The sequence below is a fragment of the Engystomops pustulosus genome, chromosome 3, assembly GCF_040894005.1.
Source record: "Engystomops pustulosus chromosome 3, aEngPut4.maternal, whole genome shotgun sequence".
Taxonomy (NCBI): domain Eukaryota; kingdom Metazoa; phylum Chordata; class Amphibia; order Anura; family Leptodactylidae; genus Engystomops; species Engystomops pustulosus.
In genome coordinates, this window is record NC_092413.1 from 34,474,483 (window position 1) to 34,490,140 (window position 15,658).

General features: G+C 41.3%; 1 protein-coding gene across 4 annotated transcripts in view; it reads left to right on the forward strand.

Moving 5' to 3' along the window:
• ESF1 (ESF1 nucleolar pre-rRNA processing protein homolog) overlaps positions 1–14,791 on the forward strand; it is a 39,794-nt gene extending 25,003 nt beyond the window's left edge. For all 4 annotated transcript variants that reach the window (XM_072140446.1, XM_072140443.1, XM_072140444.1 and 1 more), the window contains exons 11-14: positions 37–130; positions 624–706; positions 6,690–6,842; positions 13,261–14,791. In XM_072140446.1, the coding sequence (XP_071996547.1) occupies positions 37–130; positions 624–706; positions 6,690–6,842; positions 13,261–13,572 (642 nt within the window). In that variant the 3' untranslated portion in view covers positions 13,573–14,791. The remainder of the gene's footprint in view (positions 1–36; positions 131–623; positions 707–6,689; positions 6,843–13,260) is intronic.
• Positions 14,792–15,658: the final 867 nt, after the last annotated feature.

Genomic DNA, 15,658 nt, shown 5'->3' on the forward strand with positions numbered 1-15,658 from the left:
AGTTCTGAATTTGTTTTATTGCCTTGTATTTTCCAGCAGGCTGCAGTGTCCGAATCTGACAATGAGGATGAGATCCCGTCCGATGTTGATTTTGATGATCCATTTTTCTCTGAGGAGATGAAGGAATTAGGTAATCAAACATAAAGTGGAATCACATCTGTGGACACAAACAGATTTTTTTAGAAATACAGTGCATTTGTGTGTATGTATGTGTATAAAGATATGTCATAACTGTTGCAATATTTTAAGGCGGATTTATCAATTAGCTTATGATTAGAAGTGTGGGGGCGTGGCTTGATTATTAAATAGGTGTGATGTCATTGGAAAGGGGAGTGCACCAACTGTTTTGCAAATTCTCCAAACTTAGGTGCATTTTCCCAGCATAAACTAAACCAAGTAATATGAACAGTCTTAAACTCCACATTAGATTTATTTTTCAGTATTAGGAACTGAGATGAATCTGGAGCAGTAATAAAACGGTCTATTCTTGTTATGAGACTTTCTTGGAGAATCTACCCAAATTTTGTCTAAGAACGGGGGGGGGGGGGGGGGAGAATGTTTCACCATTAGGACAGAAATTAGCTCCTTACAGTTATACTTAACATATTATTTCTGTCCCTCAGGCCTCAAAAAGAAATCCGCAAGTAGCAAGAAACAGAAAGACCAAGACTCCTCTGTAGATGAAGAAGAGAAAGAAAAGCAGAATGTAAGTATTTCACTCATTAAAGGAAATCTTCCTCAGCATCCATCATGGAAAAATAAGGGACACATACTCATAGATCCAGACACCCGGACTGTAATCTTCTCTCCTCCCCCCTGCTTCTTCAGCACTGAGATTACAGCATGAAGTGATCACTGCACAACTGGGGGAGACTGTGCAATAGTCTGTAAAGCCAGATCACAGAGGGGACAGGGTATCCCCTCAGGTGCATTAGCATGAATTTAAAAGTTGATTTTAGAAGGAAGGAGAATAAGAATATTACAGCAGTGACTGTGCCATGGATCTATGAGTAAGTGTCCCTGGTTCGTTATGCTTGACTTTGATGGTAGATTTCCTTTCACGGAAACCTACCATTTGATTTGATGCATTATGAAGCAAACATATCTTGAGAATACTGTAGCTACACTGATGCAAGATCATATCTTGGTTAATCCCTGAGCTGAGTGGCTTTGCTGAAAAAACTATTTTAACATTCAGCACCTTGGGAAAACTGGGTCAGGTTGACTGACATAAACACATTACAGATGGAAGTTAGCCAAAGCAAGACTAATGAACCTGAGCTGGATCACTCATACACAGCAGCTGGGGGATGGTGCAGCAGTTGATTATTCTGCCTTCAGGCACAACCCAGGGATTACATCCTCCTCTCCTTCAGTGAATAACTAATGTGATAGGAGAAGCGCTGAAGCAGCCATAGAAGCAACAGAGCTTCATTATCATAATGTTACGTCTGTTTTATCAGAAAAATCACTTAGCACAAGGATTAACCAAGATATGATCCTGCATCAGTGTAGCATTCTCAAGGTATGTTTGCTTCATAATGCATCAAATCAAATGTCTTTAATCTTAACATATTAATTCATTTTCGCCTATGAACTTGTTGATCGGCGAAGATCTGATGGCTGGAACCCCCATTGGTCAGAAAAACTGGGATCCTGTTCCCAATAATGAATGGGGCATGCAACCTGCTGCTCCATTCACTGTGTATGATACTGCTAGAAATGGCTGATGGGCCTATTGACAGTTCATCAGAAAAATCAGTTCAGAGACCTACTTCTCAATTGTCCTTTCTATAGGTCATACTTGACCCGACTCTTAGGTCATTAACCCCTTCCCGACGCGCGCCGTACTAGTACGCCGAGCCCTCTCCATAGCCGGTAAGTCTTTGCTGCATATTGCAGCAAAGGCTTACCGGTAACACCCGCGATCGGTGCTAGCACCGATCGCGGGTGTTTTCTCCGCGATCGCCGCCGGCATTGCTGCCGGTGGCTTCAAAGAGATGGCGCCGCATGGGCGCCGCCATCTTGTCGTGGATCGCTGCTCCCCGATGACGTCACGGGGAACGGCGATCCGTCGCCATGGTAACCTCGGGTGTTCCGAACACCCGAGGCTACTTCCTTTTAACCCATGCATTACAATGTACTGTAGTATGGCAGTATATGATAGGATCGATCAGACTACCTAGGGTTAGAGTACCCTAGGGAGTCTGAAAAATAGTAAAAGTAAAAATAAAAAAAAGTCTAAAAAAAAAAAATTATAATAAAAAAACCTAAAAATTCAAATCACCCCCCTTTCCCTAGAACTGATATAAAAATAAATAAACAGTAAAAATCATAAACACATTAGGTATCGCCGCGTCCGAAAATGCCCGATCTATCAAAATATGATAATGTTTTTTCACTATGTTTAACCCCGTAACAGAAAATAGCGAAAAATATTAAAAAATTAATAAAAAGTGATCAGAAGGTCGCACAGTCCCAAAAATTATAGTAATGAAAACGGCATCAAAATTCGCAAAAAATGACACTATCCACAGCTCCGTACACCAAAGTATGAAAAAGTTATTGGCCCCAGAAGATGGCAAAATAAAAAAAAAATATTTTGTACAGGAGGTTTTAATTTTTTTAAATGTATGAAAACATTATAAAACCTATACAAATTTGGTATCCACATGATCGTACCGACCCAAAGAATAAAGTAGACATGTCATTTGGGACGCAGAGTGAAAGCTGTAAAATCCAAGCCCACAAGAAAACGTCACAAATGTGGTTTTTCACCATTTTCACTGCATTTGGAATTTTTTTCCCGCTTCCCAGTACACACCATAGAATATTAAATACCGTCACTATGAAGTGCAATTTGTTATGCAGAAAATAAGCCATAACACAGCTCTTTATGTGGAAAAATAAAAAAGTTGTAGATTTTTGAAGTTGGTGAGTGAAAAATGGAAGTGAAAAAACTAAAAAAGGCCAAGTCGTTAAGGGGTTAAAGAAAATCTACCATCAAAGTCCATCATGATAAACCAGGGACACTTATTCATAGATCTAGGCACCGTGACTGTGATCTTCTATTTGTTATACATAGCCTCCTTTCTTCTAAAATCAACTTTGAAAATGATGCTAATGAGCCAAAAAGGCTCGAGAGAAGGGGCGGGGGCTTGGCGTCTCTCCCTCCGCGCTGTAGCTGCGCAGGCTGTTAAGCAACAGCCCCCCCCCCCCCCCTTCACCACTACCACCACCATTGTGTGCGGAAACTTCCTCTGCTGCCGGTAACAACCTGTGAAGCTGCAGCACGGAGGAGCTCTGGTAGTGCCGCCCCCGGAAACTTTCCGCCCAGCAACTGGATCAATAGTATCATTTTTAAAAAAAATGATTTTAGAGGCCATAGGTAACAAGTATAAGAAGATTACCACAGTCCCGGTGCCTGGATCTATGAGCAAGTGCCCCTGGTTTATAATGATGGATTTTGATGGTAGATTTCCTTTAAGGGGAACTGAATTCTTGGTCTCATGGTCGATGAGTACTTCCATCAATCAGTATGTTTTCCCCCTATTCTGTTCACACGGAATTTAAAATCTTTTACAGTCAATATGTGCATTACTTTTTCCACCACACCTGGATAAGATTATCCTCAAACGTCATCCACAATTTTTTTGCCTAAAACTTCCCTTGGAAACATGCCCTACTAAGGTCCAGTTCACAGGAGGGGAAGATTTTGTGCCTCCAAATCTGCATCAGAAACCGTAGCTTGGATTTTGATTCTTTTTTTTTTTTTTTTTTTTTCTGAATTCCGCTGCAGAGAATATCCTCCCATTCATCATGGAAGTTTCCACTCACAGAAAATAGGTCACGTTACTTTTCCCCCTCTTGTAGAAATGAATGTAAACTAGAACCTCGGTGGGGGGGGGGGGGAACCCAAAGAATTCCTCTAGGGTCCCTTGAGGGCGAAAAATAAACCCAAAATAAAACAAACAATGGCAATACTGAGAAATATTGAGTTTTATGGCTAATTAAGGAAAAAATAACGTTGCTGTGTAATGCTGGAAAGTGAAATGAAATTTTTTTTTTTTTTAAGCGAATGCCTGTGGACTGGCAGCCAGATCACAAAACCACCACAGTGTGTAATGATATATTTCATGGTTTGTTTCAAAGGGGGGTAAACACATGACAGAGGATTTATGTATTTGCCCGGTCTGTTTGGTCAGACACCTTTTGTCTGCAGCGCGGAGTGTTTACACCGCGTGCTAACGAAATTACCGGCTCAGAGGAAGTGGTCGCGGCAATGACAGTGATCACGTATGGTACATTTCTTCTGATTTATTCTAACAAACATCACTAGATTATGAGGTATTTTATTGTATTAGCGTATTTTCCAGACACACAAAAAATCCTTTGATTTTCTCAGAAATCAAACGTGCGCCTTATAGTCCAGTGCGCCTTATATATGAACCGTACTTAGACAACAGCTGCCTTGAACTGTGCACAGGTCTGCCACCTGCTGGTCATTCATCCTTATAATCAGGTGCGCCTTATAATCCGGTGTGCCTTATATATGAACCTAGATGTATTAGCAGGCATTTATTGATGGTGCGCCTTATAATCCGATGCGCCTTATAGTCCGAAAAATACAGTGCATGTCCACAGCAGACAGAAAAAACCTGGCCTGTCTTTGTTCACCGGATTCAATCTTCATTGCCCATAGTGGTTGTTATTGGACAGGGAGTCAACCTAATTAGTTTCTAGGTGCTTCAGGTGTGGGGCTATTCTTGTTGTTGCACCCAGTTCTTTCTTTTTGAAAGAAATGTCAGGTTATTGGCGGAGATTTATCAGAAGTATTACAAAAAAAACAAATATTGGTAGATGAAATGCAAATATCAAATGATTGTCACATTCCCATGTGATGCATTGCTATGGGGGAGATTTATCGTCAAGTTTCTGAGGTAAAATTGTTTTGGTTGACCTTGGAAACCAATCAGAGCTAAGCTTTAATTTTATAAACAGTTGTGGGAAAATGAAAGCTGAGCTCTGATTGGTTGCCATGGGCAAGTAGAACAGTTCTGCTAAATTATAAAGTCTTATAATAAATCTCCCCAGTATATGTGTTTTCCAAGGAGGGATCGTAAAGTGACTTGGCTATTTAGTTTTATTTGCCATGAGAATAATTCGGACTATGACTAAGAATCGCTCCAGATTTGAAACACATGAGTTTCTTTTATACTCATGGCGCAATGAATATTTTTTAACCATAATGAAAAAAAATGTGTTTTTAACAGAGATGAACTTTCTTAAGTACTTGGCCATGTCCTGGAAACCTGTTTTTCATTTATCAGAAGTGTCTGAGGTAAAATTGTTCTAGTTGCTTATGGAAACCAATCAAATCTCTGCTTTCATTTTACAAACAGTGGTGGGAAAATGAAAGCCGACCTCTTTGTTGGCAACTGGAACATTTTTGCTCTTGGTAAATCTCCCCCATTGTGTAAAAGAATACATCTGGTGCACCGACAGACATGGCGCCATCTCTGGTGCACTGAGAAGCTAATTTGCATAAAGATATAAAATTAATAGCAGAAGAGGTATATCTAGATAGCTTAAAAAGCTCTCTGCATAATGGTCTCTTTATTTGTGTGGTGATTTGGCAGCTGGTAGATGGCCTTAGAGGTGACACCCCTTAAACTTGAGGTTTAGTAAAATGTTATTTTTAGAAATTAAAACGCATATCTATCTTGGTAGAGGAATCCCATGCAGGGCCCATAACAATCAGCTGAGAACAGATAATGCATGGGCACAGTAACACCCATGAATTTTAGAATGAAGGGACCTTGGTCCTAATTTAAAGGGGTTTTCCAAGATTAAGTTTTTATCAATTTGGAACCTATACCTCCTGTACCTACCGTATTTTTCGGACTATAAGGCGCACAAAAGAATCCTTTGATTTCCTCAGAAATCAAAGGTGCGCCTTATAGTCCAGTGCGCCTTATATATGAACTGTACTTACAGGCAACAGCTGCCTTGAACTGTGCACAGGTCTGCCACCTGCTGGTCATTCATCCTTATTTCAGGTGCGCCTTATAATCCGGTGCGCCTTATAATCCGGTGCGCCTTATATATGAACATAAGACGTTTTAGCAGGCATTTTTTGATGGTGCGCCTTATAGTCCGAAAAATACGGTACCTCTTTCTGGTACAGTTTGGTGTTCCGCGTCACCATGCTGACAATGCCGTTTCACCAAACTGAAGCCGACAGGGATGGGAGGTGCCATGCTGAACTGGGGCACAGAGTAGGGAGGGAAGTATAGCGCGTTTGTTATTTTTATACTCAATGGGGCCCATATTTTTAAAAAAATACTCTAATTGGAGCAACCCCATTTTACATTGGTGCAGAGTGTAAAAAAGCCAAAGATGCTTTGGTCCCTTCAATCTTTGGATCAACAAAGGTTTTCTGAGTATAGACGTCTGTGATGAAGCGATGTCTTATCCCAGCCATTGGAACATCCAGTAGAGGCAAATGCATCAAATCTGATATTCCGACAGATCCACAGCATTAAGGGAGCCGCTTATTATATCGAAAGTTACATAACATCCAACGAAGATCACAAACCAATTAGTCGTAACTACGGAATCCCCCCCCCCCCCAGCTGATAATAATAAAGGATCGCTGAGTGACACTTTACATTCCTTTTCCTTTTTAGGCGGAAATGGCATTGCTCATGATGGATGATGTTGAGGACGACCGGAAACATTTCAATTACGATAAGATTGTAGAACACCACAACCTAAGTCGTAGTAAAAAGAAGAGATTGCTGAAGAAGAAGAAGGAGATTCTTGAGGAAGATGAGTTCCAGGTATGGCTTCTTATAATCCATTGTATTATCATGTTGGATGTATCAAGGTCTTTAGTTACCTGCCTGAAAATGCCATGGCCCGCCATCTCCTTACAGCGAGGGTGATAATATCCAGATGTAATTTAATAGTTTGTCACCTTATTCCCTTTGGGGTTTACAAACCAGAGCACCCAGAGAAAACCCCTATGTGCACATGGAGAATTCCACAAAACTGATTGCAGCAGCTAAAAGAAAGTTTTCTATCTCATATGAGAATATAAGATAGAAAACTTTCTATTAGCTCCTGGAATCTGTATGCCTGCGACTTTGCCTTTTTCCCATTGGGCTCCTGCTCAATTGCCCCCCATAGACTATTATGAACATATTTAGTAGAGATATAACATTTAACTATCTAAATTAACTTAGTCTTTGATACCAAATGAGGATGAAATAACATTGTGAGTAAGCTACTTTTTTGTTGAAACCATCTCCCTTCCCTCTGACAAACCCTTTGACTTTGGAGATCATTTCACCACTGTTTGTCACTTTTTACAACGTTGGGTGGATTTGCAGCATCGACAATCAAGAAATAATTGAAAGGGTGGTCTGAGTTAGTCCCAGACAGTGTAAAAATTATAACCTTGTTGCCATCACTGTCGGGTGTAGAGAGGCTCAGCGGTGACTCCACATTGACAGTGCACTTCCCACTAAAGCCTCTGGCTGTGGCCTGTATTGGGCTGTAGCAGGTGGAAGTTGTTGATGCAATAGTGATTCTCTTTTACGAGAAATATCACCTGTTTACCTATACAAAATCTCTTCCAAAATCACATGACAATGAGCACATGCATCTATAGTTCTGCAGCCTGATGCATTCTAAAAGATGAGATTCTTATCTTTAATATGACACCAGCAGCATGTTTTAAGGTGCTATAAAACTGAATATAGGGAGGATCTTGAGTGTCCCTGCCCCTGCAGTCTCTCGTCTTTAGCAAATATGACAATTCTGTGTTAATTTAACATGAATTTTGAGAAGACTTTTTTTTAAACAGGTGAGATTTAACAATAAAGAGGGAATTCTAGGAAAGACATTTCATACCCTACCTGAAGAGGGTAGTCCTTTTATGGGGTAAAATAAGAACACTTTCAACAGAGCGTTAGATGCTGAATATTATACACTTTGCCTGTGTTTGATGCTTAGGAATAATACAATACATACAGCACTTGAATATCTTAAATAAGAGCCTTATGCATCCAGCGAGTAAGCTGGTTAGAGTTTGGGGAGGATCCATCCATCCAGACTTTTTATTGTGGCATTCTTCTAGAGGGGGAAGCAGAACACACAGCTATTGTTGTCTAGTTTTGTTCTAGTCCTCCTGCCCACAAAGCACCATGTGTTTTTCTTTGCAGCTCCTCTCAGATGTAATTTTCCTAAATTTATCGGAAATATAATAATGTTTTCCTCCTATTTTCTTCGGAGATTGTATCAATGGTGTTCTCTGCTTCCAAAAGTTCTTGGAGTATTTTTTGCATTAACCCTTTAAAGGTCTGCTTGTTTTTACATCAGACACTGGTGAAGAATTTCTAAATCCCATCTCCATTTAGCAGAAAACCTCAGTTTATCCAGGTGGTTCTGTTTTTCTACAATCTTGTACCCCACTTCTGGAGTGACATCATATATTGTCAGTAGTGATGTAATGATGGGTCAGTGTTATCTATATAGAGGTCATTGTACAGGGAGGAGGAGATAAGCTGTGACATAATCTATTGTCAGTAGTGATGTAATGATGGGTCAGTATTATCTATATAGAGGTCATTGTACAGGGAGGGGGAGGAGATAAGCTGTGACATCATCTATTGTCAGTAGTGATGTAATGATGGGTCAGTGTTATCTATATAGAGGTCATTGTACAGGGAGGGGGGGAATAAACTTTTTTTTTTTTGAGCAAACACTGATACACATCAAACATTCCCGCTGTAAGTGTTTAAGCAAATGGCTTCATAATGAAGTAGGACTACAGGCCAGCTACTTTTATCCAGGCCTCATAACATAAGAAAGTGTGTATTTGATTTCATGAGGTCACTTAGTTTAAATAGTAAAAGTCTTATTACTGGCATTTCACAATGTCAATGGCGCTTGTGTACTCTATAAAACATATTGCCAACATCGTTTCTCTCTGCATCGATTTCTCATCCCGGAAATGTGGATGATGAAAAGCAATATGTTTATTGCTGCACCTGCTAGGTATCAGTATATGCTGAGCTGCTGGAGAGAATTACAGAGTGTAATAAAGTAGAAAGGGGCTGCTGAGAACTATTCGTTGATGGTCTATCCTAAGGATGGGACCTCAATCTCCGTTCAGCCATTTGGCCTGGCACAACTTCAGATGCCGAAAGCTGTTGTCTTCATTCTCTGTATAGTAGCTGATGTGCTCTCTGTGGTTGCAGGTAATAGCTCAATTCTACACCGGACAGGGCCTTGCGTAATATTGTAAGCCAGTGTAGTTGCCCACCGCTGCTACCAGAGCCTCCTGATGGCATCGAAGGGACGGGACTTACCTCATATGCCACCGCACAACGCATGTCCCCCTATGGGTTTCTGGAAATTTAGCTTGAGAATTGCTAAACAAAATGAGAAAACTATTTAAAGTTAAGCTTGAGAATTATTTATCAATTGATGAAAGTGAAAAGAGCTAAAAGGATTAGAGATGGGCGGACCCAAACTTAAAGGTCGGGTCTAGGGGCGTCCCATGCGACCCGTACATCTTGCCATCTGTGCAGTCAATTTGGCCATAGCTGTGATTGGTCTTGGGGAAACCTTGGCCAATCACAACCAGGGCCAGTAAGTAAGGGGAGTCTGTTTGCTGGATTAGCTGCATGGCTGACAATCTGGCAATATGTCTGGGTCATGCAGGGCGCACCGAACCTCAGACCAGGGCTATTAACTAGGGGGGAGTCAGTTTGCCGGACTAGCTGCATGGGTGACAATCCGGCAATATGTCCGTGTCATGCAGGGCGCACCGAACCTCAGACCCGAACTTCTAGGTCAGGTCTGCTTTTTCTCTAAAAAAAAATAACGCTAACCTTGCCAACCAAGATAATAAGGCTGACATGTTGTGTTCTGCGGAACCACAATTACAATGAGGGTTGTTTTCCAAATTGGTGAACAGGGTTTCTAAACGTATGGGCTTCAACAGCAGGCTCAGCTTTACTGGAGCTAAGACAAGGAGGAAAGGTTTTTTTGTTGTTTTTTTTTTTTTAGTACAGATTGTTTTAAAGCGGAACTGTAAAGTTACTTGACAAAAAAATAGTTTTGCCATAGCTGGAGAAATCCTTTGATAACAATTCCAACAATACCTATATCATGCTTCTGGCTGGCTTCTAACTATCCTGAGATATAGGGCTCAGAGATATATGAGGCTATTTGTAAAATCCTCTCTTTTTCTGAAGTGGGTGGGTCTTCCTATGTGACATCAGCTAAGGGCAGTGTGGCCAGAGCACTAAGGGCATTTACATGAATGTGCACAAACAGTCCAGCCAATCAGGAGACAGAATCCATGTTAAAGGGGTAGACAATATTCTTAAATGTACTCTGGAAAACAAAAGAACACATTCCTTAATTCAATGTCATTAACTAAAATACAGCATTTCACAGATCTAATACCAACCTGTCTCTATCAGTCCTTGTGTACACAATTTTGAATGCCCCTGGACCCTGGCGTTTCTGACTTTAGGCTCAGCAGACATATTGTTCTTCTGTCTGAGGCTGCACTGAGCTCCTCTCTGCAGTGGCGTGAGGAAAGTAAAGCTACAGACACAGAAGATCTTTATCCAGGGGAGGGGAGGTGGGAGGCATATAATAGAGCTGAAAGTATGTAATAGCTTTGATAGTAGAGCTGAGAATGTCATGTATAATAGGCAACTCATGGATCTCACCATTTCTAATCTGTCTCATCTCTTTCCAATTATCAGATACTAGTGAATGTTCAGAAGCTGAATGAAAGTGTATATAAATCTGTGCCCTGATAATCTAAGCACATTGTCAGCACACAGCAACTCACAGCACTAGAGGGATCATAAAGTGTCTGCTTAGAGAGTCTCCGTCCACACTATGGGAATGAAATTGGAGAATTTTCTTTTACGGACAAACCCATTTAATGCTTGTACACTGATCTAGTGCAGAGCAAGGCAGTAGTGATGGGAAGTCTGGCTCTTCTTAGTGAGCTGGATTAGGCTCAGCTCACTAAGAGATGGCTCTTCTGGTTCCTGAACAGCTCCTTTTAAATATTTAATAGGGAGCCGCAGTCCAGTCCACACCACACCACTTTTAACCCGACTTTAACTTGTTAAAGGCGGCATGGTGAGTGACACACAGAGCTGACAGCATGGAGCACTGGAGCTCTGTATCATAGTAAGAAATGATCATACAGTAATCTACTACACCACAACAAAAAAATATATTTAAACATGTCCATCTACACTATACACCTTCTACCCCTTCATAGCAAGAAAAAGATGTACACATGGCAGCATCATAGTATGTGTATATACACTCACCGGCCACTTTATTAGGTACACCATGCTAGTAACGGGTTGGACCCCCTTTTTCCTTCAGAACTGCCTCAATTCTTCGTGGCATAGATTCAACAAGGTGCTGGAAGCATTCCTCAGAGATTTTGGTCCATATTGACATGATGGCATCACACAGTTGCCGCAGATTTGTCGGCTGCACATCCATGATGCGAATCTCCCGTTCCACCACATCCCAAAGATGCTCTACTGGATTGAGATCTGGTGACTGTGGAGGCCATTTGAGTACAGTGATCTCATTGTCATGTTCAAGAAACCAGTCTGAAATGATTCCAGCTTTATGACATGGCGCATTATCCTGCTGAAAGTAGCCATCAGATGTTGGGTACATTGTGGTCATAAAGGGATGGACATGGTCAGCAACAATACTCAGGTGGGCTGTGGCGTTGCAACGATGCTCAATTGGTACTAAGGGGCCCAAAGAGTGCCAAGAAAATATTCCCCACACCATGACACCACCACCACCAGCCTGAACCGTTGATACAAGGCAGGATGGATCCATGCTTTCATGTTGTTGACGCCAAATTCTGACCCTACCATCCGAATGTCACAGCAGAAATCGGGACTCATCAGACCAGGCAACTTTTTTCCAATCTTCTACTGTCCAATTTCGATGAGCTTGTGCAAATTGTAGTCTCAGTTTCCTGTTCTTAGCTGAAAGGAGTGGCACCCGGTGTGGTCTTCTGCTGCTGTAGCCCATCTGCCTCAAAGTTCGACGTACTGTGCGTTCAGAGATGCTCTTCTGCCTACCTTGGTTGTAACGGGTGGCGATTTGAGTCACTGTTGCCTTTCTATCAGCTCGAACCAGTCTGCCCATTCTCCTCTGACCTCTGGCATCAACAAGGCATTTCTGCCCACAGAACTGCCGCTCACTGGATGTTTTCTCTTTTTGGACCATTCTCTGTAAACCCTAGAGTAGATCAGCAGTTTCTGAAATACTCAGACCAGCCCTTCTGGCACCAACAACCATGCCACGTTCAAAGGCACTCAAATCACCTTTCTTCCCCATACTGATGCTCGGTTTGAACTGCAGGAGATTGTCTTGACCATGTCTATATGCCTAAATGCACTGAGTTGCCGCCATGTGATTGGCTGATTAGAAATTAAGTGTTAACGAGCAGTTGGACAGGTGTACCTAATAAAGTGGCCGGTGAGTGTATAGACCCCTACCTAAAAGACTGGTTTTATATTCATTCACTGATATTTTTATATTGCCATTATACTCTATTGAAACTTCCCCCTATCTGCAGACCACCCATTTCTGGTGCAAAGAAGTTGCACTGTGCTGCGTGTGGATCTGATGCCATTTATTAGAATTGATGAGGAGCCCGAGCTCTGTCTTCAAACTTATATACATACACATTTCTGCTGCATTCAAACGTTCAAACACATCCAGCACTGCTACATACCATTCATGGGGCAATGTACAAAGACTTTCTCCTCGTAATTGGATGACCTAAAGCAAGTGATCAGTCACATGCTTGTGACATCACTCAGGGTCCTGGAATTTTTTTCGTGTTGCCAGCAATTATCAGGACTGATATTCTCCTGCACCTAGTAGCTACAGCTCGGGAGTGTGCACCTCTGCTAGTGCCCCTCCCAACAAAATTTGCCCACCTTCTACTGCTTTCCAGTTACATTTTTGAATACTTATGGCAACCAAGATAAACAAAGGTAGGTAGAGCAGCCAGGGGGACAAGGTAAAACCTCTGCTAGCAGGCATACAACTGCAGATATCTAATGAGTGTAAATTGGAGAACTGCTTATTTTAGCTTAGTGCAGAGTTAGGCAAAAGTTTTTATACTTCTATAATTCTATAACTTAACCTCTAATGTATTTTTTTTCACTGCAGATAAATGTTGATGACTCCAGATTCCAGTCATTGTTCACATCACATTTGTACAACGTGGATCCTTCAGATCCCAACTTCAAGAAAACCAAAGCTATGACCAAAGTATTGGAAGAGAAAGCAAAACGGAGAGAGCGGGAGTCCAAAGAGTTATCAGAGACCGTAAAGAAACAGAAGGAAAAACTGGAGGTCAGCGAGAAACAAGCGGGAACATCTTCTAAGAAAGCGGTAGACCCGGCCCTGTCCTCACTACTTAAGTCCATAAAGAGTAAAACCCAAGAATTTCAAGCTATAAAAAGACAGAAAACAAAGTAGTTGTTGATCCTGAGGGATGTTTGTGTCATTCATTGGCTTGACGGAGAACAAAGCTCTGATCAGCAGACAGTGTTGTATATAAGGCGGCAGAATAATAAATCATCTTTCTTTGGATATTGTGTGCACCTATTTTACAGTTGTTATTTAGTGATTCTTTTTTTTTTTTTTTTTTTTTAACTTTTTTTTTTAAAAAGTTCTAGAAATCTGTTAAAGGATGCTTTGATTAAATGTGCAGTGTTTGTAGCAGTTTTTGTATTGCCCACTTTGTGCTGCTGCAAATGCATGTGCCTGGGGGCTGGCTCTGGACATGAATGGAAAGCATAATCTGAATGGAGAGCGGCGAAAACAGCCAAGTCTATACTCTCTATTCAGCCCGGCCGCATGATGGGGGTTCAACTCACCCACTTTCTCAAGATACTGTAGACATGGGTCCAAAAGTAAGACCTGCATTCTATAAAAATGGTCCCTGTCCCCATGGGGCTCACAATCTAAACAACCTAACAGTATGTTTTGGAGTGTGGGAGGAAACCCACGCAAACACGGAGAGAACATACAAGCTCTTTGCAGATGTTGACCTGGGTGGGATTTGAACCCAGGACCCCAGTGCTGCAAGGAAGAAATGCTAATTAGACTATATCATGTATTTGAGCTATTCTGTATGTATATGTCATAAATGGTAAACATGAAAATATCTTGTCACCAGGAATGTTATTTCTAGTTGGTGGCAGGTTCCAAAAGCCTATGATGTGCCGATTTTAAAAATGCCTTTGTCAGAATTCTGAATCATTTCAGTACTTTATAAAACTCTTTCACATTACCCGACCTCATGCTAGTAGCATATGGTGAATGCCAGGGAGCGGAAGCCGCAGCAACCTGGTGTGTGTCTGTGTCTCAGTCTCCTCATGCATTCTTCATTTACTCCACACCATCCCCCTACCTGCTCAATGCACATGACAGGCAGTGGGGAGGGAGCTAGATGAGTGTGGAGGAGAAGAGACTGAGTCATTAAAGGGATTGTTCATCCCGATGGATGGATTTAACAGGTACATAGGCTGTAGCCATCTATAGTGCAAAACTGCGGTTACCAAGCAGACAATTGTATGAGCAGAATTTTATAAACACTGATTACAAATATGATGGATTTCCAATTAAGTGAACATACATGTGTATGTGTGTTTGTATGTATTTATAGAAAAAACACTTTTAATACATTGGTTAGCACGTAATCATTGCATAATAAATAAACTATACAAATTAAACATTTGAATCCATTTTAAGAAATAAAAAGTAGGAGATGTAATTAACAAAACTTCTAAGAATGGGTTTGGTATACTAATGATATTATGCATCAAGAAAGTATTTTTTTATGTTTAGACCTGGTGCTAAAAGAATAAAAAATATACATATAAAGTTGTAATCAAACTGTTATCAATACTTCAGAATGAAGAAACGTCCATCATTACTGCATTACTCTACTAATCTGGACTTAAAGGGAAACTCCAGTCAAAGATAATTCATTTAATAATACACGGTGCAGGGCCTCAAGGGAGGAGCAATGTTCAAAGAGTCATAATCCTCCCTCCACGCCCTCTCCAAGGTATGGCTGAAACGCTCCTAAACCAGGTATTCAAACCTTGAGGCATTGTAACCAAAAGAATAGACCTTAGGGAAGCTTCAGAAACGTACTGGAAGGTGAAAAGGGTCTGAAGATGCCTGTAAGTACCTTTTTAGTAAGAAATTGTGTTGCTAATAAAGTGCCTGTGAGTTATAGTCCAAAGGTCAGGAACATACAGCACTGCCAGACCCTCTTGACCACTATGCTTGAGATTGGGTGAAGAGCTGACAAAGCGCTTCACTCGATCTCTGAGAGAGCAATGCCTCTGCACTACTCTCTTCTTCTCCAGGCTGTCCCCAACATAAGTATTACCTGCAGGACCTAGGCTTATGTCAGAAACATGTGACTCATTACGAACCTTGCAGTGATGTCAGAAGAATGTAAACACTTTCACGGCGCCAGGGGATGGGGCCAGAGAAGAAGCTGCTGGGACTGGGTATGAAGAACAGGTGCATGTGTGGTCATGAGAGT